Here is a 23,888-nt window from a genome sequence, read left to right on the forward strand (position 1 = left end):
TTTCATCTGGCTAATCTCGTAATTATGAAGTTTGATTTCCGGTTTCTGCTCCTATAGAGAGATGGAGAGAAGACACCAGCAGAAAAGGAGAGCGAGGAGAAGGTAGAAAATCTGCATAATCGGATTTACTCTTTCAGCAAATCCTGAGCACCAGAGGACCGAGGAGAGACAGATGGACGGCGGACACACACGACAGGGTGGTGAGTGTCAGGATGGAGTTTTCTGCTGAATCCTTGGCATCTGGAGCTGTGCCTGTAACACGGAAGCATTCAACCATTCATGTTCAGTCTCTAAATCGTGTCTGACTCTTTGCGACCCCATGGACAGGAGCCCACCAGGTTCCTCTGTCCATGGGATTTCCCAGCTGGAAAATACTGGAGTTGGTTGCCATTTCCTTCTCCAGGGGACCTTCCCAACTCAGGGACTGAACCCACATCTCCTGCATGTCCTGCACTGCAGGTGACATCTTTACCACTGAGCCATCAGCGATTCAACCATTCATATTCATGTTCAATATTTTTTGAGTAAAGAGCAAAGGTATGTGTACAGACCTGGAGAAGGGAAAGAGGAGATCAGAGATAGCTCCCCAAGGGTATAATGCCTGATGCTCTAGGAAGAGTGAAAATGAGTTGGTCGGGCAAAAGCATTCTGGCCAGGAGGAAAGGCTGCTGCAAAGACACGGCAAAGCCCGAGCTCCAGGCTCCCGTGAGTGAAGAGATCCACCCACTGAACAGCGAGAGCAGAGGTGGGAGGTCCGGAAAGAGGCTGGATGGGATGGAGATCACCAGTCCATCAGGAAGATGGCTGGAAAAGGAAGCCCCAGAGGAGAGAGGATGCTCCAGGGTCCAGAGGGGGAGCTCTGGGTCACACCTTCCTCTTAAGGAAAGTGGAGGAAAGGAGGGACCCAAAGGAGACTAAGAAGGGGACCCTCACATGAGGAGAGTTGCCAGGAGAAGCCACAGTCACAGGAGCCCAGACAGCGTGTCCCAGAGATGGAGGGGCTGGTGTCAGAGGAGAGAGAAAGCAGAGGGTTCATGATGATTAACCAGAGGGATGGTTCAGGGGCTTCCCAGGTGGCTCAGAGGTAATGAACCTGCCTGCAGTGCAGGAGATGCGGGTTTGAGCCCTGGATCGGGAAGACTCCCCTGGAGAAGGAAATGGCAACTGACTCTAACATTCTTGCCTGGAGAATCCCATGGACAGAGGAGTCTGGGAGGCTACAGTCCATGGACTTGCAGAGTCGGACTCAACTGAGTGACTAAATCACCACCACCAAGGGGTGACTTGGGGGTGACAAGTGGAGAAACTGGGCGCAGGCAACAGCATTTGCGGCAATGGGTTTGGGTGGGAGAAGTGGATAGTCTAAGGGCCAATGGGGCAACAGAGGCGCTGTTTCACAGGCATGCCCTTAGGGTGAGAGGGGCCTCAAGATATGCTAAGATTCAGAGATGGGCCCCCAGGCAGGAAGACGCTGATCACACAGCTCAGGGATGAAAGCAAGCTGGGAGGCAGTGAGCCAAGGCAGCAGCGGGAGGGCTTTTTAAAAATTCCTTTCCCTTGTGTCCCTTCTGGAAGTCCTTGATGCCCTAAGGTATGAACTAGCCATGGCCCAGCCCACTCCTGAGCATCCTGGCTCTTGACTAGGGGATGCAACTCCACCCCATCCATTTAGAAACACAAAACGAAACCGCAAAGCCCCACGAGCTGGAAAGAGGAAGGCTCATACAGATCAGTCCTTCTGCTGCCTCCTCTAAGGTCTCCGAGACTCTCTGGGCAGCCAAGAATCTCCATGGAGATGAATTACGAAAAGGTCACCCAGGAATTCTGCTGCCTCAGCAGTGACTGAACCAACTTCTGTGCAGGCACAATGAAGAACATACAGCCGGGGCAGCTGGCTGCTGTGGCACTGTGTTATCCAGGAGTGGTGCAAAACCCATGCCTTTTACATAAAACAACTCAAAGATCTAGTCAGTCTTTACTCTTTAAAAAAAATTATGGAAACGAAATCGGGTACTCTGCATCTCTGCCTAACAACAGTCAACTATTATTTCTTTAAATGAGCCCCAAACAGCTGGCAATAAATGACTTATTCAAGATGCCATTTGCACAATCCTAAAAACCGCACTAACATAACATGGATTAAAAACTTCTAAGCTTCACGGTTTGTAAGAGTCTCACTCCACTGAAAAAGAAACAGTATAAAAAGGCAGTTCAATATCAAGTGCAAACTGGAACCAGACCAACCACCAACTTCTGTTCCTCCTTGAAATTGTTTTGTCAGGTCATAAACACACACTGTCCGGCTGGAGATGGTCTAAAGACAGAATAAAGATAATGGAACTTGAAGTCCACAATCAGGGTCACCAGGGGCTATGGAGAGTTTTCTTTTATTCTGCACATAACAAGTACATAATAAGCATTTTAACTGTATGGATGTGTAAGGGAGTGACTACTTACACAGAAAACGTGGTACAGTCCCTTCCAAGACATCTGTGTCCATCCCAACAACCAAATGGATGACACCGACTACCTACATTGAAACTATCTTTGAATAAGGTGAGAATAAATTTTCTAGGTAGCTTCATTTTATCATCCTTTCTTTATCATCTTTTATTGTCCCTTCACTTGAGATGTTGACAATCTAAGGAAAAAGAAGCAGCTCATATACCTGGTGGCAGACACAGTGGCTGAAGAACAGGCCATATGAGAGCAGCCAGACCCAATGGACTGCTTCCTGGTTCTGCCTCTGTCTGTCTCTAAACATTAGGATCTGAAGGGCAGTGGGCAGAATTACTATCTCAAGTGTGATCCCCTGGCCAGCAGCACAGTAAGAGCCACAGCATCTTAGGGGCCACACCAAACCCAATAGGTCAGGAAGCACATTAACCAGATCCACCAGGGGGGCTCATCCATGCTGGAGTTTGGGAAGCAGTGATCAGAGGAGCAAGACTGCCTGGCTTTCAGTCTGGTTACCTCGTACCTAAGTGTTAGTCACTCAGTCCTGTCTGACCCTTTGCGAACCCATGGACTACAGCCCGCCAGGCTCCTCTGTCCATGGAATTTTTCAGGCCAAGAATACTGGAATGGGTTGCCATTTCCATCTCCAGGGGAATCTTCCCAACCCAGAGACTGAACCCAGGTCTCCCACATTGCAAGCAGATTCTTTACTGTCTGAGTCACCAGGGAGGCCCTACCGCACACCTAAAGATAATACTAATATGGAGACCAGGCGCATCACCTCAGGAAGTTATCAAGTGCTGCTTTCATTACATTTCATTGTATAACATTTCCAATGTTACTGACCTTTTCTCTAGAATAACAGAGTCTTCTCTTTCTTTATCCAGAGGCCTTAAGTTTTCGAAGCAGTTTGGCTTCATGCTACCATCTAAGGTCATGCCAGCTTTATATTATGTCCAGTAATAGGGTGGGGTGAAATAGAAAACTGTTTTTTTCGAGTTCAATTTTAGATATGATTATATTTTTTTTTCTTTTTCTTTTGTTTTTTTGGGGGGGTGGGGGGCAATTGTTAACTGACTCATTAGCAAACCAGGTGTTTTCCCAGCTAGCTAGGAAGTTGTTTGGAGCATTATCCAAAAAAGTGACATGTAATCAGAGCAGAAGAGGCCAGGGCTGGTGCCATGAAAAGCACGGAACACAGAATTCCCCGCTGGTCCAGTGGATAAGAATCTGCCTACCAATGCAGAGGACACTGGTTCCTTCCCTGGTAGGGAAGGTCCCACAGGCCTTGGAGCAGCTAAGCCTGTGCACCACAGCTACTGAGCCCGAGTGCCAGGGTCTGTGCTCTGCAACAAGAGAAGCCACCGCAATGAGAAGCCTGCACGTGGCAACCAAGTGCTGCCCCGGCTCGCTGTAACTAGAGAAAGCCCGCAAGCACCAACAAAGACACAGTGCAACCAAAAATAAATCAATAATTAAAAAAAAAATTTTTTTTAAAGCATGGAACAGAGCTGTGTGCACAGGTGTTCACAGCAGACCTAAGCATACGCATCTCCATCTGGAGCAGCAGTCCTGCTAATTGAAGAGCTCACTGCATCCGTGATACTGTAAACTCTGGCACAGTGGGAATCACGAACCTATTTTACTCTGTCTGACAAAGTGTAGGAGGGGCTTAACAAATACCCACGATTAAGTGAGTGAATAAACGAATAGCGCTAACTCCAGGTTCTCCCTACAGCACTCTGCACCTTATCTTTCAATTCTCCGCAAAGGTGAGAGAATTCAAGGGGCCCCACGCCACTCCAGATTGCCCAACAGCCACTCCCCACACTGAGATGTCTCTTCTGAGGCTCCCATAATGGCCACTGGAGGAGCCTTCTCCTCTGGGAACAAAATCACTCCCACCCCATCACTACAATAGACAGCATCAGCTCCCTTATTTCCTTCACTTTAGGACTTGGAAAGATAAACACAGCATCTTTAATAATCCTTATAGAAATGAAGATCTGGGCATAGGTGGTTATTTTCAACAATGGGGCTTAATCTCCAAAATATACAAACAGCTCATGCCGCTCAATAACAAAAAAAGCAAACAACCCAATCCAAAAATGGGCAGAAAATCTAAATAGACATTTCTCCAAAGACATACAGATGGCCAATAAGAACGTGAAAAGATGTTCAACATTGCTAATTATTAGAGAAATGCAAATCAAGAACACAATGAGGTATCACACTAGTAAGAATGGCCATCATTAAAAAGTCTACAAATAATAAATGCTGGAGAGGGTGTGGAGAAAAGGGAACCCTCCTACACTGTTGGTGGGAATGTATGTTGGTGCACCAATGTGAAGAACAGTATGGAGGTTCCTCAGAAAACTGAAAATAGAGTTACCATTTGATCCAGCAATCCTACTTCTAGGTACATATCCAGAGAAAACCATAATCCAAAAAGATATATGCATCCCAATGTTCATTGTAGCTCTATTCACAATAGCCAGGAGATGGAAGAAACCTAAGTGACCATCAACAGATGAAAAGCATGAAGAAAATGTGGTACATATATACGATGGAATGTTCCTCAGCCATAAACAAGAATGAAATAGTGCCATTTGCAGCAATATGGATGGACCTAGAGATGATCATTGCAAGTAAGACAGAGAAAGACAAACATGTTATTGCTTATATGTGGAATCTTAAAAAAAGGTACAAATGAACATATCTACAAAACAGAAATAGAATAACAGATGTAGAAAACAAACATGATTACCAGTGGGTAGGCAGGCGGAGGCAGGGGATAAATTGGGAGATTGGGACTGACATATACATACTACTATGTATAAAATAGATGATCAACAAGGACCTACTATATAGCACAGGGAACTCTACTCAATACTCAATAATAACCTATTGGAAAAAGAATCTGAACAAGAATAGATAGATACATATACATAATTAACTTACTTTTCTGTACACCTGAAACTAACACAACATTGTAAATCAACTACAGTCCAATAGAAAATAAAAATTAAACACCAACAACAAAACATCAAAGTCTCCTCCTTCTGCTGCTGAAATTGACGTTAAGGAGGCTGGCCTTTCTGTACCCTTTTGGCTGCTGTGATGTAGATGCTTTCTCTTAACTCAATTGAAAAAGCAAGAACAAGAATAGGGAAAGAAAGGAGAGGAGATTGGGAACGAAGAGGGTAACTGCCTTCTCACTCAGTTACACACGATTAGCAGAAGAGGCTCGGGCTGCAGGCAGTTACACTAGAAAGGCCTTTGATATTGGACTATCTGGCTAAAGATTTACCAACCAAGCAGAATAGATGGGAAAAGAGGATTGATAATAATCAGGTAGAGGAAGCCAGAGCAGACATGGCAACCAGTTCACAGAATTAGAATCACACCCACTACTCATTATGCTCCTATGGGATGAGAGATGAGTTTATTAGCAAGCTCAGCAACTCCACCAATTATTTTTCTTAAAGGCGGTGGCGGGGGGGAAACCCAGCTCTTTTTCTAATGCTTTATAAACTCAGAAGGCTTGGGTGCAGGTGATATTATTCTCATGTCCCTGAAAAATCTACCATTCACATGGATGGGGGTGTGGCCCAAGGAATTCCTCCCCACTTTTCTCTACATGATTATTAGCCTTCAAATCCTGGCTCCAAAGCCACTTCCCTGGGAAGCCTCTCTGACAGTTCAGTAAGTCATCTCCTCCTCTGCATCCCTGCATGCTTTGCTGTTTGCTTATCGATGCTTCCCTCAAGGGGGCTTGAGTTCCTGAAAAGAGGGGCTGGATCTTAATAATCTTTGAAAATTATCTCTAAACAGTGAGTGTGAATCCCTGGAACAGCTGAGAGATGCTGAGAGAAGTGCAGTAGGGTGCAGGTGGGATGGCCACTTCTACGCAGTACTGACACATGACTGCAAGCTATACTGTCTTTCATGTATAAAAAGGAATAATCTCTCCCCCAAATACCTCTTGGGATTGTGGGAAACAAAATGAACCTGAAAGCACTTGAAACTCTAAAGGAATCTACAAATGTAACATCAACCTTTTGCTGGTAAAAGCTAAGGAAAGCAGATTCTTTATTGGATGGATCAATGGATGGATGGGTGGATGAGTGGATGGATGGATGAATGGATGGGTGGATGGATGGGTGGGTGCATGGATGAATGGGTGGATGGATGCATGGATAAGTGGGAGGGCAGACAGGTGAATGGTTGGATAGGTGGATTGCTGGGTGGATAAACAGTAGTTAACCAGCCACAAAGCAACTAACAGGAAGATAAAGGGGGGAAGCATCTAATTTCAAGTCTTTCCAGACCATCCTCTCAGGGAAACATCTCCCCAAGGATTCTGAATTTAGAAATGGGAAGATGGGAGAAGGGAATAGCCCCACCTAATTAACAAAATGTTGTCTAATGAGTACACATAAACAACAGTCCTGGTCTAAAAGTTAGTAACTCCTCTCTATATTTACTTAGTATTTATGTAGTATTTTAACATGTATTGATTTAGAATGTATAAGTTTAATATTTAATGTGATATAAATAGATTGCCATCAAGGTTCTCAAAGAACCATCATTAGAGGTAATGATTCTATTTTTAAATTTAAAAAAAGGCAAATGAGTTTCAACAATAGTTTAAAAAACTAGTTCAAAGAACAGGGGAGAAAGTTCATAATAGGAGAGTGTTTAATCAATTTTAACTTCAACTAAAAACGTAAGCTGCAGCACAAGAATCGGGTCTACAGAAAACACAAAGCGTGCATGAAAAATTATCTGAACAGTTTTCTCTGTCAAGAGGTGAATGAACTAAAAAAGATCCCTTTCTGAGTTTAATTTCACTAGGCAGTCTTTAAGTTTACAGTAAAGGAAAAATATATCCATAAACTATGCGCCGAGTATCTGCCAAGGGAGGTTGTTTAGGAAGGAGACTTAATTTTGCTGCGGCCATACCAAGTCCTGCAGGGACTCTGCCTGGGGAGCAGAGCCACATTTTAAAAGGGCTCCCGGTGCTCCAGCAGATGGACTGCAAACTTGACCAGACTGCAGACACCGTGTCCTCCACCCTCACCAGCTGAATGCATTAACTTCTCTATCCCCTTTCCCATATGCTTTTTCACATAGTCACAAACATGTCCAGCAGATGGTAGGTAAAAAAGAAAGAAATCGATCAGCCGAGCAAAAAGTGAAAAACCTTTTTCTAAAGGATGCATCCAATCTCCTCTAACCTCTGATTAGATGGGAATATTTTAAATAATCAAATGGCATGAAACACAAGTAATGTCTTTTACGCCATCCTCAAGAAGCACTGCCCTTTTGTATTACAATATGTGGGATAACAGACTTCATGGATCTAATGCTAGTCTGTTTTCCTAACTCGGAATAATCACAGATTTTCTTAATATCAAAAAATACTGACACAGTAATGGAACCACCAGCAGTTCCCAGCAGGTGATTTTTCTCCACATTAAACAACAAACAAATGCAGGGCTCTGAGGGTCAGCATTTCAGGAATCAGACTGAACGATCCCATCTCATGAGCATCGTGGCAAGAAAATGTTCTAAGTTCAGAAAAAAAAAATAATCTCCTTTTATGAAATCTCTATTTTAATCTAAACAACAGAAAGGCTATTTATGCTACTAAATCTGTATGTCTGCGTGGAAGTCCAAAGAAGAAAGACAAAGGACTTGGGGGAAGTACCTCCACTAAAAGGCAACAGTATACACAGCAGGGAAATTGTACACAGGTGTCACTGTTCTTCTCATGGATACAGTTTCTTAAAAAAAAATAAGGAGGCTGCTCTGAATGAGTGAGTGAGAGTCACTCAGTCGTGTCCAACTCCTTGCGACCCTAGGGACTGTATGTAGCTTTCCAGGCTCTTCTGTCCACGGAATTCTCCAGGCAAGAATACTGAAGTGGGTTGCCATTTCCTTCTCTAGAGGCTGCTCTGTAGTAGAATAAAAGTTAGGAGAGGCCATATGAGGGAAGAAACAGGACTGAAAAAAGAGGACCTGACTCAGACACCCACCTTCTCCCCCATCCCAGAGGTGGCTCTCTGGAACAGCCTGGTTCTGTGAAATCCATATGCAGACATGCAGTGCATCTAAAGACGCCCAGGGTGTATTTTCACAGGTTAGCAGCACCAGCAGAGGAAACAGGCAGACAGTCCTACGTGCATGTGCGCTCAGTTGTGTCTGACTCTTCGCAACCCCAAGGACTGTAGCCCGCTAGGCTCCTCTGTCCATGGAATTTTTCAGGCAAGAATACTGGAACAAGTTGCTATTTCCTCCTCCAGGGAATCTTCCCAACCCAGGGACTGAACCTGCATCTCTTATGTCTTCTGCACTGGCAGGCAGATTCTTTACCCCTGCGTCACCTGATCCTATCTGGTCTCAATTTCCAAATGATAGACTCAGTCTTTAGGGGAGTATTTTAAATCTTAAGGAATTTCACTTATTACAACAGATCATCTCTTGGTATGCCTGGCTCTGAACCAAAATGTCTTACTTCTGCGAATAGACACGTTTAGAACTTCATTGTTTATCTTAAGTTTTAAAAAAAAGCTATTACAATACTTTGAGGAATTGAATCAATACACTCATGACTCAAAAGGAATAGTGATGTGCCCCTAGTAATTTCTAGAAGCTGCTTGGTTATTAAAAGATCCTAGCACTTTTTGGAATGTATCGACTCTTGCACCTTCCAACTGGTACGTATGTTGAGGTTTCTTTTAAAGAGGAGAACAGGCATAGAAACAGTCCTATAGAACGTGTAGCTTTGCATTAGTAGGATGGAAATATAGACTCCGGAAAGGTTATTTTTATTTACTTTTTCTTTCATTGTCCACTCTGACACACATACACACCATGGCTTATCTGGCTGATATGTGATAATACAGTTCTACATGATCAGATGGGATGGATATTCATTGGGGAGGTAATCTGGTCATGTGACAGTTTTCAATAAAATATCAAAGAAAAATAAAAGTATGCATGAAAATACTGTTGAAAATAAACATAATGGTGAAATTTTAATTTTAATTTTTCAAAGTGCTCCAAGACTCTTCAAAATCTAAAGCCATTTACAGCTGAAAAATGAAACGTATGCACTATATTATCTATCTGGGCATCTATGTATCTATCTTTTTGGTATATATAAATCTGCCCACTAAAAAGGCTAAAATTAAAAAGTCTAGCACCACCAAAAGTTGGTGAGAATATGGAACAACAGAAATTCTCACATATATTCTATTTGTGTATAGAAAGATACAACTAATTTAGAAAAAGGTCTAGCGGTATCTTATGAAACTAAACATTCTGCTGGGTTATATGGCATGTATTTTACTAAGGGCAATGAAAGCACATAAAAACATATATATCCACAGAACAACCGTATAAAATATTCATAGCAACTGTATTTACAACAGCCCCAAACCAGAAACAACTTGTTTCTATAGAATGGATAAACACACTGCAGAACATTCCTCCAGTGGAATATTATTCAGCAAAAAAATAAGTGATCCATTGTTTCAAGAAACACATGGATAGATCTCAAAAAAAATTACGGTAAACAAAAGAAGCCAGGGTCCATACTGCATGATTCCAATTATAGGAAGTTCTAGCAAAGGCAAGAAAGTAATATAAGGTGGAAAAAATTAGAACAGTGGTTTCCCCTAAGAGGCAGGGGCAGAAACTTACTGAGGGGGCATAAGGGAAATTTCTGGAATGATATTCCGTACTATAATGGGATTTAGGGTTGCACAGGTGAATGCATATGTCAACACTTAAGATGTGTGTATTTCCTTGTATGTAAATTTTCCTATGAGAGAAAAATCAAACACATATTGAATGCTAACTGATAATTTTCATGCTGCAGCATTTGGAAGAAAGGGCACAGTAATTTGATACATATTTTAAAATTCATGGAAAAAGGAGATGGATTAATTAATGCACAGAAGGATGAATGAATTGAGGGATAAGTAATAAAGCAAGTGTGTGCTTGTGTGGTAAGTTGCTTCAGTCATGTTCCATTCTTTGCAACCCTATGGACTGCAGCCTGCCAGGTTCCTCTGTCCATGTGATTTTCCAGGCAAGAATACCGGAGTGGGTTGCCATGCCCTCCTCCAGGGGATCTTCCCAACCCAGGGATCGAACCTGCATCTCTTGTCTTCTGCATTGGCAGGCGGGTTCTTTATGGCTGCTGCTGCTGCTGGTAAGTCGCTTCAGTCGTGTCCGACTCTGTGCGACCCCATGGACTGCAGCCCACCAGGCTCCCCCGTCCCTGGGATTCTCCAGGCAAGAACACTGGAGTAGGTTACCATTTCCTTCTCCAACGCATGAAAGTGAAAAGTGAAAGTGAAGTCGCTCAGTCATGTCCGACCCTAAGTGACCCCATGGACTGTAGCCTACCAGGCTCCTCCGTCCATGGGATTTTCCAGGCAAGAGTACTGGAGTAGGGTGCTATTGCCTTCTTTATGGCTAGCACCACCAATAAAGCAAGTATAGTAAAATGTTAATTAGAAAATCCCAGTGGTTAGTATGGGATATTCCCTGTAAATTTCTTTTAATTTTTTTAGTGGACAAATTTTTCATGAATATTGGAAGTAAGTTGGAAAAAAATTTATTATAGTCCCATAATAGTATCATTTAGAAATTTATTTTCACCATCATTGTATAAGCAAAGAGGAACTAAGATGCCTTTTTTTTTTTGAGAGTGAAAAAGATTAAACTTTTGTAAGTAGGTTTAAATGCCAAATAAACACTGTATTTCACACCTACTTTGGAGTTAATAAAGCCCCCACTTGATGCCCAAGGAGGACAAGGCATATTTACAATCCAAATATACCTGAAGGGCTGTTTTGCAAATAACCACATACTTTCCTACCCATGACTCTCCAGTTGCTGGGTTCTAACAGGTCCCTCTTGTTACAAAAAACTGCTTGCCAAATATGAATGGGCTTTGAACACAAACCAGAAGGTTCCCCCAAGCCCGGCTAGGTGTAACTCTAAAATCCCACCTTGCTCGACTGGACCTCCGTCAGGAGCTCAAGAGAATTCCTGGTGAGAGCCTCTTACATCTTCTACACATCTGCATTCCCCATAACATCAAGCCCAGGAGATGCTCTTAGGATGCTCAGAAGTAACTGTTCAGCGTTGCTTTCCGAGGCTCAAAGGCCAACAAGGATCACATAGCGGATATTTTTGTCTTTCTTCATAAAAACAAACAGGTCCATCCAGAGCCCCCTTATTTATACTGGTAAAATGCCAAGAGGGTCAAAACTGCGTGAAATTCTACTTCAATCCTCCAATTCATAAAGCAGCCCAGTGTGAGAGTGAAGGCTGCTTGGTGTTGCGTGGTGGACTCTGTCACTTACTGTGTGATTTTTTGGGGTAAATGGTTTAACTTCTTTATGCCTCACATTCCTCTTCCATAAAATGAAGCTGGTTTTTACAGTTTTTGTAGGATTGATGTGCAGATTAAATTAAGATAATCCATCAAGGTGCTCAGCATCATGCCTGGCAAGTAATCAGCACCCAGTGCCTGTTAGCTAATCGTCCTGATGACTTTTCCATGTTTAAGTGAGTGAAGCTGAGACTGCCTGTCACTATTATACTGATGTAACAGGGATTATAAGAGAGACAATGCAAATACTTACTGTTCAAAGAATTTGGTAAACTGTAATTATGGAAAGAAACTTCACTTCCACATTCTCAGGGTCAACATGACAAAACTCAGGACCACTTTAAAAAAAGAATCTGGTATAGCCAAAAAAATTGATGCTTTTAAATTGTGGTTCTGAAGAAGACTCTTGAGAGTCCTTTGGACTGCGAGGAGATCAAACCAGTCAATCCTAAAGGAAATCAACCCTGAATAGTCTTCAGAAGGACTGATGCTGAAGCTAAGGCTCCAATAATTTGGCCACCTGAGGCGAAGAGCTGATTCACTGGAAAAGACCCTGATGCTGAGAAAGATTGAGGGCGGGGGGAGAAGGGGATGACAGAGGATGAGATGGTTGAATGGCATCACTGACTTGATCGATATGAGTTTGAGCAAGCTCTGGGAGTTGGTGATGGACAGGGAAGCTTGGCATGCTGCAGTCCATGGGGTCACAGAGTCCAGAGTCACGACTGAGCAACTGAACAAAGCTGCCTTATGTTTTCCTTGCATGTGCCTCCAGAGTGTAGAGCTTAGTCCATAGAGTTTAGGGTCCTACAGTCTCAGGGCAGGAAGGGACAGAGAAGACTCCCTGACAACAGTCCTTCTTGAGACTCTTGGAAAGAAAACCCTCGGTTGTCTTCTTCCCTGCTCCTCTCAGCATCTCCAGCAGCAGGGAAACCTGCCTGCTGCCTCTCTATCCACTGCAGACGCCGTGATCCCTCTTTACACTGTGGCTATGCGGGCAGGACGAGATGCCCAAAGCTGTCCCACCCTCACGATAGCACTTTCTAATGTCACGGGGAATGGCAAAAAGAACTACAGCAGAGGCGAGGAAGGCCACGACTCAAAGACAGGGAGGTTGTCCTAAACTGTCTTGCGGGCCCAACAAGAATCTGCCTGCAATGTGGGAGACCTGGGTTCGATCTCTGGGTCGGTAAGATCCCCTGGAGAAGGGAATGGCAACCCACTCCAGTATTCTTGCCTGAAGAAGTCCATGGACAAAGGAGCCTGGCAGGCTCATAGTCCATAGTGTGGCAAAGAGTCGGACACAACTGAGCCACCAACACTTTCACTTTCAGCCTAACCACATGAACCCTCAAAAGCTGAGAACTTTCTCTGGTCATGGTCAGAGAGACAGGGCAGAAGGAGAAATCAGAGAGATAGGACATGTGAACAGGACTCCGCATTTTGCTGCCGGTTTGGCAGTGGGAGGGGCAAGGGGACAAAGGATACAGGTGGCCTTAAGGAGTGAAGACAGGATCGCGGCTGTCAGCCAGCAAAGAAACAGGGACCACTGCTTGCTTTCTGTGAGGAACTCAATTCTGATGACAACTTGAATGAGAGTTTGGAGGCGAACTCTAACCTGGAGCCTCTGAGAAGGACCCTGCCCTGCTGGTGCTTTGATTTTGGCCTTGTGATGCCCTGAGCAGAGCCTCAGCTGAGCGGTGCCCACACCTCCCACCCATAGAACCTGTGGGGTCATATCTGTGCTGCTTCATGTCACTGATCTGGGCTAATCTGGGAAGCAGCCATAGAAAATGAATGTAATAGCCCTTAAAATATCTGAGTTTCCCAGCAGGTCTTCTGGTATCTTTATTTATTTATTTTGTTTACAGCAAACACTCTCTGGGACTGGATCATCTTTCACAAACAAGGCTTTGAGGCTGCTCACTTAGATGCCCTGCTTTTAAGAACAACAATGAGATGCCCCAACTTCTTCCATCTGATGAACTCAGCTCAGCTATTCTGGGGCTGAACCTGTGATGACCCATCAGGATGAGGTTCTACTGGAGGACTGTTCGAATGTTGGGGCCTTGGGTCCAGCCCTGCACTTGCTAACATTATGGATGTGAAACGGAAAGCACAGCATACAAAGTCAAGAGACCCAGTTTCAAGTTCTCCTTGGAATATGTTCTGCAGGGTAAACAGCAACCTTAAATGTGGCCTCCTGTGACCAAATATAATTCTCCAAGTGTGGTGAGAGCAGCGCAGGACACAGCAGGTTTATGTCTGAATCTAACTACAGGTTCAAATTCAAGGCAGTCCAAAATCCACCCTGCCACAGATGGAATGTCTGTGCCCCGCCCCCCAAATTAATACATTGAAACGTAATCTCTAATGTGATGGTATCTGAAGGTGGGGCTTTTGGGAGGTGATAACGTCATGAGGGTGGGGATCTCATGAATGGGATTAGTGCCCTGATAAGCAAGAGGCCTCAGAGAGCTCCCTGACCCATTCTGCTATGTGAGGACATCTGCAAAGCAGAAGTGGGCTCCTACCAGACACTGCATCTGCCAATTCCTTGATCTTGGATTTCTCAACCTTGCAAACTGTGAGAAATAAATTTCTGCTGCTTATTAGCCAACCAGTCTATGGTAATCTGTTACAGCAGCTTGAACGGACCAAGACATCCACTGTTCACTTTTATTTAATAAGAAAGTATGATCACTCTCCCAACAAAGTACTCACTCAAATCACTAATAAAATAGTATTAGAAATCAACTATAAATTATAAATAAATTAAGAACAAGCAAATGAATAGAATGCTGATAATAATAAAATATTAAGACCCAAGTTACACATGCTTTAATTTTCTGTTAAGACAGATATCCATTTTAAAAATGCTTTTTGTTGACCCTTCTCTCTGAGAGGAAAGATCTAAGCTCTAATTGTGGTGCAAAGGAAACAAACCACAGCCACACTCGACTATGATCAGAACAAAGTCATCCATGAGACTCTGCTACCAATTGCTGGTTTGACATCAGAGGTCTTACTAATATGACTCACCTTATGGACTGAGCTAGCTTTCATCAGGGTTCAGTCTTTAGTTTGGCTCTGTCAAAATGACATTAAATTCTTTCCTTCAGTATGAATTCAGCAATTTTTCTGTTCAAATTCTGAGCTCAGAAAAGTAAGTTTAGGCACATGAAATGTTCATTTGACTTGGACATGGTTGTCTCTTCTCATTACACTCATGTGTCTCTATCCCTGTGGGGTACAGCTCAAAACAAAACAAATGAGAAACAAACCAGTCTTTTATAGGTTCAGTACTCACTTCCATGTTAACTTCTCTTAAGCTAGCTTCTTCAAAACCCCCTTCTACTTTCCACAATCTCAAAAAATATTGCCTGTTCTCATATGTGAGTATGTTTATGTATTTCATAGAAAACTCATGGTTTGAACTATTTGAACATATTAAATCTGTATTTGATCATACTATCACCAATGTAAGGACTATGAGTTTTACCTAACTGTTAATGAAAATTATTATTCACAGCTTCAACTGATATTGGAAATCACCACAGCATCAATATTGTCCAATCAATGCTGTCCCTGCTTAAATATTTGATCACCGAAAGGCCACCTCTTACCTAACTTACAACTTTTAGAAGCAATAAGTGGTGTTCTGCGTGCTTATGTTCTCTCAAATACAACTTCCTGTGTCCTACTGTGGACATATCCTTGAAATATCTAGAAATAAATATCATAGAGAACTTAGAGCTAGATTTTAGTCATGCAAGTGTTAACAGGTTTCATCATACTCAAGAGAATCTTGTCTAAATTACATTAAAGGACTTGGTGAGGTCCTTCCTAATTTGTTTTTCTATTTCTGTTCCAACTGGATTGTAAAATATGAGAGGGTAAGCACCCCTAAGTAACCAAGCTGTCCCTTCCACATCACCCTTTTTTGCATAACAAGTGTTTAGCACACGGTCTTTGTACAGAGGGGCTTCCCTGGTGGCTCAGCGGTAAAGAATCCCCTGCCAAGCAGGAGACACAGCTTCGACCCCTGGGTAGGGAAGATCCCCTGGAGAAGGAAATGGCAACCCACTCCAGTATTCTTGCCTGGGAAGTCCCACAGACAGAGGAGCCTGGTGGGCTACATGGGGTTACAAACAGTCGGACATGACTTAGCAACTGAGCACACACACTTCATACAGAAGACGCTCAACATTTAGGATTTTAAGGACAAAAAAGAGGAGCATGGCTGTGAGAGAAGAGAGTGAAGATATACAACCAGCACCCAGGGGATGACAATGGGACATTCTAGCCGGAGGCAATGATTTAACCTGGCGAAGAACAGGAGATAAAGTTGGAACAGATGTGAGGAAAGGCCAGATGTCATAATTTAGACTCCATACTTTGGGCAACAGAAAGAGTCAAGTTTTTCTGCAGGAGAGAAACATGAATAAAATGGTGTTTGTAGAGGGTCACATGGCGAGAGTTTGGGTTCAAAGAATGGACTACAACAAAAAGACACACTGAAAGTGAAAGTGAAGTCGCTCAGTCGTGTCTGACTCTTTGCAACCCCATGAGCTGTAGCCTACCAGGCTTCTCTGTCCATGGGGATTTTCCAGGCAAGAGTACAAGAGTGGGGTGCCATTGCCTTCTCCAGAAAGACACACTACTTTGCACAAGTACCTGTGAGGGCAAAGAGAGGCCTGGGAGGAAGAACGCAAAGAGGTGAGTGAATGACTGCTGATGAGATGAGAAGGGAAGGCAAGAATCATGCCTGAACATGAGGGAGGATCTTGCTAACAAACACATGTCATAGTCCACTGAGCTCCTTCGGAAAACATGAGTTATTTTGGTGGTGGTAGTGGTGGTGAGGCCCCTAAGATTTCCCCCAATGATCACCAACAGTGTTCCAATTTGGTATAATCTTGTTAAATAGATGCAAAAAGGGTCCAGACACGTCTCCAAATGTTATCATCAGCAGCTTGATCCCCCAAAGTGGTCCACACTGAACAATTACCCTTGGTATATGGGTGCATCTCTTCTCATAGTCCTTGGGGGTCAACACCTGTATTGGTTTTCTTCATTTTTATTTTAATATTTATTTATTTGGCTGTGCCAGGTCTCAGGTGCATCACACAAGTTCTTTATTTGTCCATGCAGACTCTTAGTTGTGGCGTGTGGGATCTAGTTCCCCAACCAGGGATGGAACCTCGGCCCCCTGCATTGGGAGCACAGAGTCTTAGCCACTGGACCACCAGGCAAGTACTGTACTGGTTTTCTATTATACCACTTTAGCAAGGGACCACAACTCAGCAGCTTAAAACAACATTAATTTACCACCTTATGGTTCTGGAGGTCAGAAGCCCCAGATTAGCATCACTGAGCGAAAGTGAAGATGTCAGCAAGGCAGCATTTCTTCTGGGAGCCCGAGGGGAGAATCCATTTCCTAGCCTTTTCCCTCCTCCAGAGGCCGCCTGCATTCCTTGGCACTTGGCCCTTCCTGTCTTCATAGCCGTGAAGCATTTTCATTGTCTCTCTGACCCTCTGCTTCTGTTGTCACATGTCCTTCCCTGACTCTGACTTTCCTGCCTCCCTCTTATAAGCACGATCCAGAATCATCTTCCCATCCGAAGATCCTTAATTGCATTAGCTCTGGCAAGTCCCTCCTGCCATGTTAAGTACTATGGTATTCACGGGTTTCAGGGAGCGGAACATGGACATTTTGGGGGGCCATAACTCCATTTTCCAAAGGGTCTGTGTGGCTAGAGAACATCATTATCTGAGGGTCCCTTCACTTTCAGACTTGGTTTCCTCCTCTTCAGAAGAAGAATATAAACTTGACCTCAAAGATCCTCCTGACACTGTATAAACCCATCTACCAGGATCTAAAGACATGTATATAATTGTGCTCTATAGATGCACCCTTATGATTACCAACTGAACAGCTTCTGAAGTAGAGAAAGGATCTAAGGGCATCCAGATTTGAGTCCAGTTAATAGATAAGCTGCTAAGTTAAGGTAAGGTGAATTGGAGAAGGAGAGTTTGTCAACACCATGTGCTGATTAGAGATGTCCAGTAGCTTATTGGACAGAAGGAAATAGAGCAAAGACACCAGGTCAAGGCAAGAGAGAGAAAATCTGGAATCATCCACAAATCAGTTGTAATTAGTGGAATCTCTATGGGTTAATAGATCCTTCAAGGGGTAAAGGAAAGAAGAAAGAGCAAACATTTGGAGCTTCACTTTTACTGAGAAGAGGAGCTGGCAAATCATTTCAAACAGACTTGATCAGAGCAAGGTGGAGCCATCTTAAATATGCAGACTGAACTGTTAACTTTAAGGGAACTCACTATGAAACCCTTTCTAAAGTGGGTGGTTTGGGGTCACACTGCGGAATTTAAGAACGATTACTTCCATACAATGAACTGGTCTATTTAGGGTGCTGAAGCTTAATTTTAAAAATACTTTTTTAAAGTACATTCATTTCCATGTTTGTTGGAACTGAATAATTTAGCCAGGGCTGTGACCTTTGAAAGTCCTGAAGTAGGAACTTCCCTGATGGTAGAGTGGGTGGGAATCCACCGGCCAATGCAGGGGACACAGGTTCGATCTATGGTCCAGGGGATTCCATGTGCAGCAGGGCAACTGAGCCCGTCCACGACTACTGAGCCCGAGTGCCCAGAGCCCAGGCCCTGCAGCAAGAGAAGCCGGCGCGAGGAGAAGCCCACGCATGGCAACTAGGGAGCAGTCCCTGCTCACTGCTGCTAGAGAGAGCCCACGTGTGGCAACAAAGACCCAGCTCAGCCAAAAAGAAAATAAAAGTCCTGAAGTCATATCTGGTGAAGTCAAATAAAAATGACTTGTTTACAATGATCCAACTATAGAAGCATTATTGAAGAATATGTGTTAGCACAGGACAAATTCTTCCAACTGGACTTCTGAAATCTAATGGATGAAAACTTTTACATCCAATTCTCCTCCCACATACAGTATTATATATATCTGTTGTCTGTTTAACTTATTCCCCTGTGCTTTTTTAGTAAGTAGCATTTACTAAAACTACTAAATTAGCAGGACTTCCCTGGTGGCTCAGCTGGTAAAGAATCCATCTGCAATGCAGGAGACTCCGGTTGGATTCCTAGGTCAGGAAGTTCCCCTGCAGGAGCAATAGGCTACCCACTCCAGTATTCTTGCCTAGAGAATTCCCACGGACAGAGGAGCCTGGCAGGCTACGTTCCATGGGGTTGCAAAGAAATGGATACGATTGAGTGACTAAGCACAGCAGAGTGTTTGCCAAAAATAGTAAAGATAAACTGTTAGATTTACAGATATCAGTAATTTGTTTAAAAATGAAGGCTTGATTAAAACATAGAAAGTACTTTCATTTTGCAAGCTATTAGTTCAGGAATTCATCCAATGGTTTCTTTCTCTCGGTTAGATTTTTTAAGTTAATAAGTTGCAAGTTACCAAGTACAAACAGGATACAAAAAGAATTCTTAAAGTCATTTCAAAGACTTCGCCAGAAATTCTCGACAATGCAGTTGCTTCTGCACAGCATTCTCACACCTGGCTTGCAAGGAAGCCCGGCAGTCTTGGCAAGTTCAAGTCCTACAGTTTCCCAGGATGTGAGCCTATTTAGATGTGAGTTTTATTTAGATGTTATGCTCTTAATATACTGTCAGCATAAGTCATGCTTGTTGGATGAACCTCCTGATAGTTTTCATCCCTTCGTGGACTTTCAACTGATCATGATGTTCTAACAACAGAAATTTGAATTTGGCTAAGAACAGATCTCTTGCAGAGAAGAGAGAGAGGCAACCATTTATCTCAGTTGTTATGACAGATTGTAGCTTTTCTGAGATGAACAAAAGTTCGCACATCATTACAAAATACCTTACTGTTAGTAAATGGCAACCTAGCTCTGACTTTTCTTTTGTCATATAAAGAGAACTTTCTGTGTGTGTTGTGTGTGTGTGTGTGTGGGTGTGTGCTCAGTTGTGTCCAACTCTTTACAGCCCCTTGCACTATCGTCCACCAGGCTCCTCTGTCCATGAAATCTTCCAGGCAAGAATACTGAAGTGGGGTGCCATTTGCCCCTCCAGGAGATCTTTCTGACCCAGGGAGTGAACCTGCATCTCTGATATCTTCTGCATTGGCAGAAGTGGATTCTTTACCACTAGCACCACCTGGGAAGTCCCATAAAGAGAGTGTTGGGGTTCATAAATACTTTTCTGTGGGCCATGTCTGCACAGCTTATGGTTCTTCAAGTGGCCTGACCCTGAGCCCCCAGCCCCCATCAAGCCAGTCTCAGTGTACAGTTGTGTAAGAAGGGGAGAGAGTCCGAATGAGTGGATGCTTGTGAATAACCATTTCTGTAAAATTCCCAGAAAAAAATTAGATATTGTAAACACTTTAGGACAACTTAGATGAAAACACTTCATAAAAACATGCAATCATATGCTGCAGCTAGTTCAAATACATAATCAGCAAAGCCAAGCCTCATGGTGACAGCGAACCATTGCCTTTGAAGCCCCTTTGCTAATTCAAAGGAGCTACAGTAGGAAGAGCCAAACCTTAAATTTTATCTTGAATATATAAAGAGTGAAGTGATGCCAAGAGATTTTGCAGATATTAGTTTCCTCAGATGACAGAACAGAGGTTCATTTAATAAAGGTGTCATTTAGCCCCAGGACTATAATGGGAATACTCTGGTCTATGATTTGTGTGCTCAAGATCTCTAGCTTTTCCTAATCTAAACTTCGTTGGTACATAACATCTGTGTGAACACAATGCAAGTTCAAAGGACTTCCCTGGCAGTCCAGTGGTCAGGACTCTGAGCTTCCACTGCCAAGGGCATGGGTTCAATCCCTAGCTGGGGGAACTAAGATACTGCAAGCCTAGCTTTCGAAGGCAAAACCAACAAACAAAATCCCCAAGTATGATTCATGGAATAGTTCCATTATAGTAAAAGCAAAACTCTTACAAATTAGGTTTCCAGGAAGGTAAATATTGAAGGTTTTTTTTTCCTTAAAATGCATGCATGGTGCCCTATAGTACATGTATTGGGTTGGCCAAAAACTTAATTTGGGTCTTTCATAAGATGGAATGGAAACACCTTAGCAAACTTTTTGGCCAACGCAGTGCTAGTCATCTTCAATTTTTTACCCTTTCAACACTACCTGAGCACCAGCTCTGTGCTAAACCATTTACAACCTGCTGTGGAAAATGCAAAGTGAAATCAGAGGGATTATTCGTTTTCATTGTGTATGTGGCCCCAGAGAGCAGAGCAGACATGAATTTTAAAACTATGTTATAAGATGTAAGTGTCAAGACCGTCTGAAGAACTCAGCTGGATGAAGGTGCCCTTCTAATATCAAAGGAGCAATTGCCCCATTACCTGAAAAATGATATGAGCTCAAAATCCAAATGCCATCCTATGTCATGGCTGAGCTCCTGGGCTCAGCTTTTTAAAAAGCCATCCTACACAGTCAAGGAAGTAATCCTGGGGAAAAATATTCCAAGATACTTGGATCTCCCACTTCAATCATACCACATACTAAGGGACTCCTTAGTACCTTAGTTATTGTTTAGTCGCTAAATCATGTCCAACTCTTTGCAACCCCATTGACTATGGCCCACTAGGCTCCTCTGTCCATGATTCCCCAGGCAAGAATACTGGAGTGGGTTGCCATTTCCTTCTCCAGGGGATCTACCCAACCCAGGGATCAAACACGCATCTCTTTATGTCTCCTGTATTAGCAGATGGGTTCTTTATCACTTGTGCCACTTGGGTGCCCAAGGTACTCCTAGCTGTGCATAAATATCTCACAGGCTGAGCATTTCTCACCCACTGCACAGAATATTCCATTTTTGAGACTTCAGTTACCAGGTAAGATTTTCAGCAGCAATATCTCTGCAAAATGTGGTCTTAGACCTAAACCTAGTAGATCTTTTTTGTTCCAGTTAAGGCTATACCTTCCCCTATTTTATACGTACATGAACTTACTATTTCCATATTCCTATTTCAAGTGCAAAACAAAAAAATTCCACCCATTCCTTGGAATTAATGGCCTTGTTGAAACACAAATATCATATTCATTGAAATAGCTGATTCAAACATCAGTAGGGTATTAATGAAGAAGGCTGCAATTCAACACTGATGAGCTAATGTCCTAAACATTTTTTCCTACACGAAGAGATACATGAGTCTTTTCTGTACCTTGTCAATGTCCCCCTTCCCTGATATACATGACTAAATTTATACACAATTCAGAATGGTCCTATTCCAGCACAGCTATAGAAAAAGCAGTTCATGAAAGAGATGCCAGCGAATAATGTCGCAGGCGATGAATAGCAAAGCCTTTAACTCAACATGTAGGAAACAAACTAAACGCAGCGGACTGTGGGGAGCACCTCCTTTCCCTATCGGAACATCAGAGGTGGAAATCCACCAGGGTTCTCTGCTCCCAGGCACTCCTGGGCTTGGCAAGAAGGAAAGAGGGAAAGGTAAGGTCCAGCAGGAGGATGGAACGCTCGCGGTGTATTCAGTCTGCAAGGCAGACTTCACAGAACACACACCTTCCTGGAGGACAGGACACCTCGAGGCGAGGAGTCTGGGAGTCGGGGCGGGGGTGGGGGCTACAGAGCTGCGGGGATATCCTCCAGGTGGACCTGAGAGGCCCGGCGAGGCCCGCATTGGTGTCCTGGGTGTATGCCAGACGTTTACCTGGGGCGGCCTCACTCACGGTTTTGAAAAGCCAGGCAACAGAGAAGCATTCAATTTAGACCCCACAAACGGGTGCAAAAGAAGCTTCAGGCGTCCCCCACAAATACATTCTTATTTTGAAAACAAAAGACAGGCTTGTGGCCATTCTCAGAGGCGATCACATTCCTCCCAGGGCTGGAAAGCACACTGGCAAAGGCCAAAGATTAGACAAAAGGCATGAGCCCTGGAAATGATTTAAAATAACAACAACAACAAAAATTGATTAGGGCTTCCCAGTTCCAATTCTGTCTCCCCTTCCGGGGATGATTCCTGGGCTATCCAGCAAATCCCTTAAGGCCTGGGATAAGGAAGGGGAGGAGACCCCGAAACTTTCCCAAACTGCAGCAGGCTGGAGGCGGGCAGTGACCGCGGACCTCGGGGGTCCGAGGCGCAGGGGGCACCCCAGGGGCGGCGGCCACCCCGTCAGTCGCCGCAACAAAAGGGCCGAGCGCAGCCTTCGTGACCGGGCTTCGAGCACCCGAGCCCGGAGGTGGGGAGCGGGCGATGGCTACCGGGGGGCGACGGCTCTCGCCCGGGCGAAGGAGGAGATGGAGCCGCGTGTCCGCGTCGTGCATAAAGGATCCTCGGCTGCATCCAAACCTGCCACCCGAGGCGCCTGCAGCGGATGCCACCCGCACTCCCGGCGGCCCGCGGCCCCTCGGGAGCATCTGCCCGGGCATCGCGGCTTCCCCGGGCGGCGCCGCCCCCGTCGGGAGCGCGGCACGGGGCTGCGGGCCCGGTGGCGGCGGCTCGGGTTCGGGTTTCGGCCGCCGCGGGGACACAATGCGGCCCGGGAGCCCCGCCGCCTCCGCCGCAGGCCCGCGGCCGACACAAAGCCCGCCGCCGCCGCCGGCCCTCGAGCCTCTCGGGCCCCGCCGCCTACCGACCTTGGGCTCCGGCGCCAGGCTCCCGCAGCGTCTTGGTCACCGCCTTCCAGACGTGGCAGCCCAGCAGGCAGAGCAGGAGCGCCGCCGACCTGCTCATCTCCGCGCCGCAGGGCCCCGGGCGGCGCGGGCTGGCCGATCACCGGCTCGGAGCGGCGCGTCACGGGCGGTCGGCCGCCGCGCCTCCCTCCATGTCGCCTGGCTCCGCGCGCGCCGGGCCCCGCCGCCCGATTGGCCGCGCCCCCGCCCGGCGCGGCGTCGGGCCCCGCAGCCCACGGCCGCTCCCGCCTCCGCGCGCCCCGGTGGGTTTCCCCGAAGAGAGCCGCCACCGCGCCGCCGCCGCCGCCGCCTTAACCCCTTCGCGCCCCCGCCCGG

At 44.8% G+C, this 23,888-nt stretch overlaps 1 protein-coding gene across 2 annotated transcripts in view; it reads right to left on the minus strand.

The window, feature by feature from the left end:
* Positions 1-23,649, minus strand: part of FAM171A1 (family with sequence similarity 171 member A1) — a 127,943-nt gene extending 104,294 nt beyond the window's left edge. For both annotated transcript variants that reach the window (XM_052650993.1, XM_052650992.1), the window contains exon 1: positions 23,517-23,649. In XM_052650993.1, coding sequence (XP_052506953.1) covers positions 23,517-23,613 — 97 coding nt within the window. In that variant the 5' untranslated portion in view covers positions 23,614-23,649. The remainder of the gene's footprint in view (positions 1-23,516) is intronic.
* Between the last annotated feature and the right edge of the window lie 239 nt (positions 23,650-23,888).

The sequence above is a fragment of the Budorcas taxicolor genome, chromosome 13 (genome assembly GCF_023091745.1).
Source record: "Budorcas taxicolor isolate Tak-1 chromosome 13, Takin1.1, whole genome shotgun sequence".
Lineage (NCBI taxonomy): Eukaryota > Metazoa > Chordata > Mammalia > Artiodactyla > Bovidae > Budorcas > Budorcas taxicolor.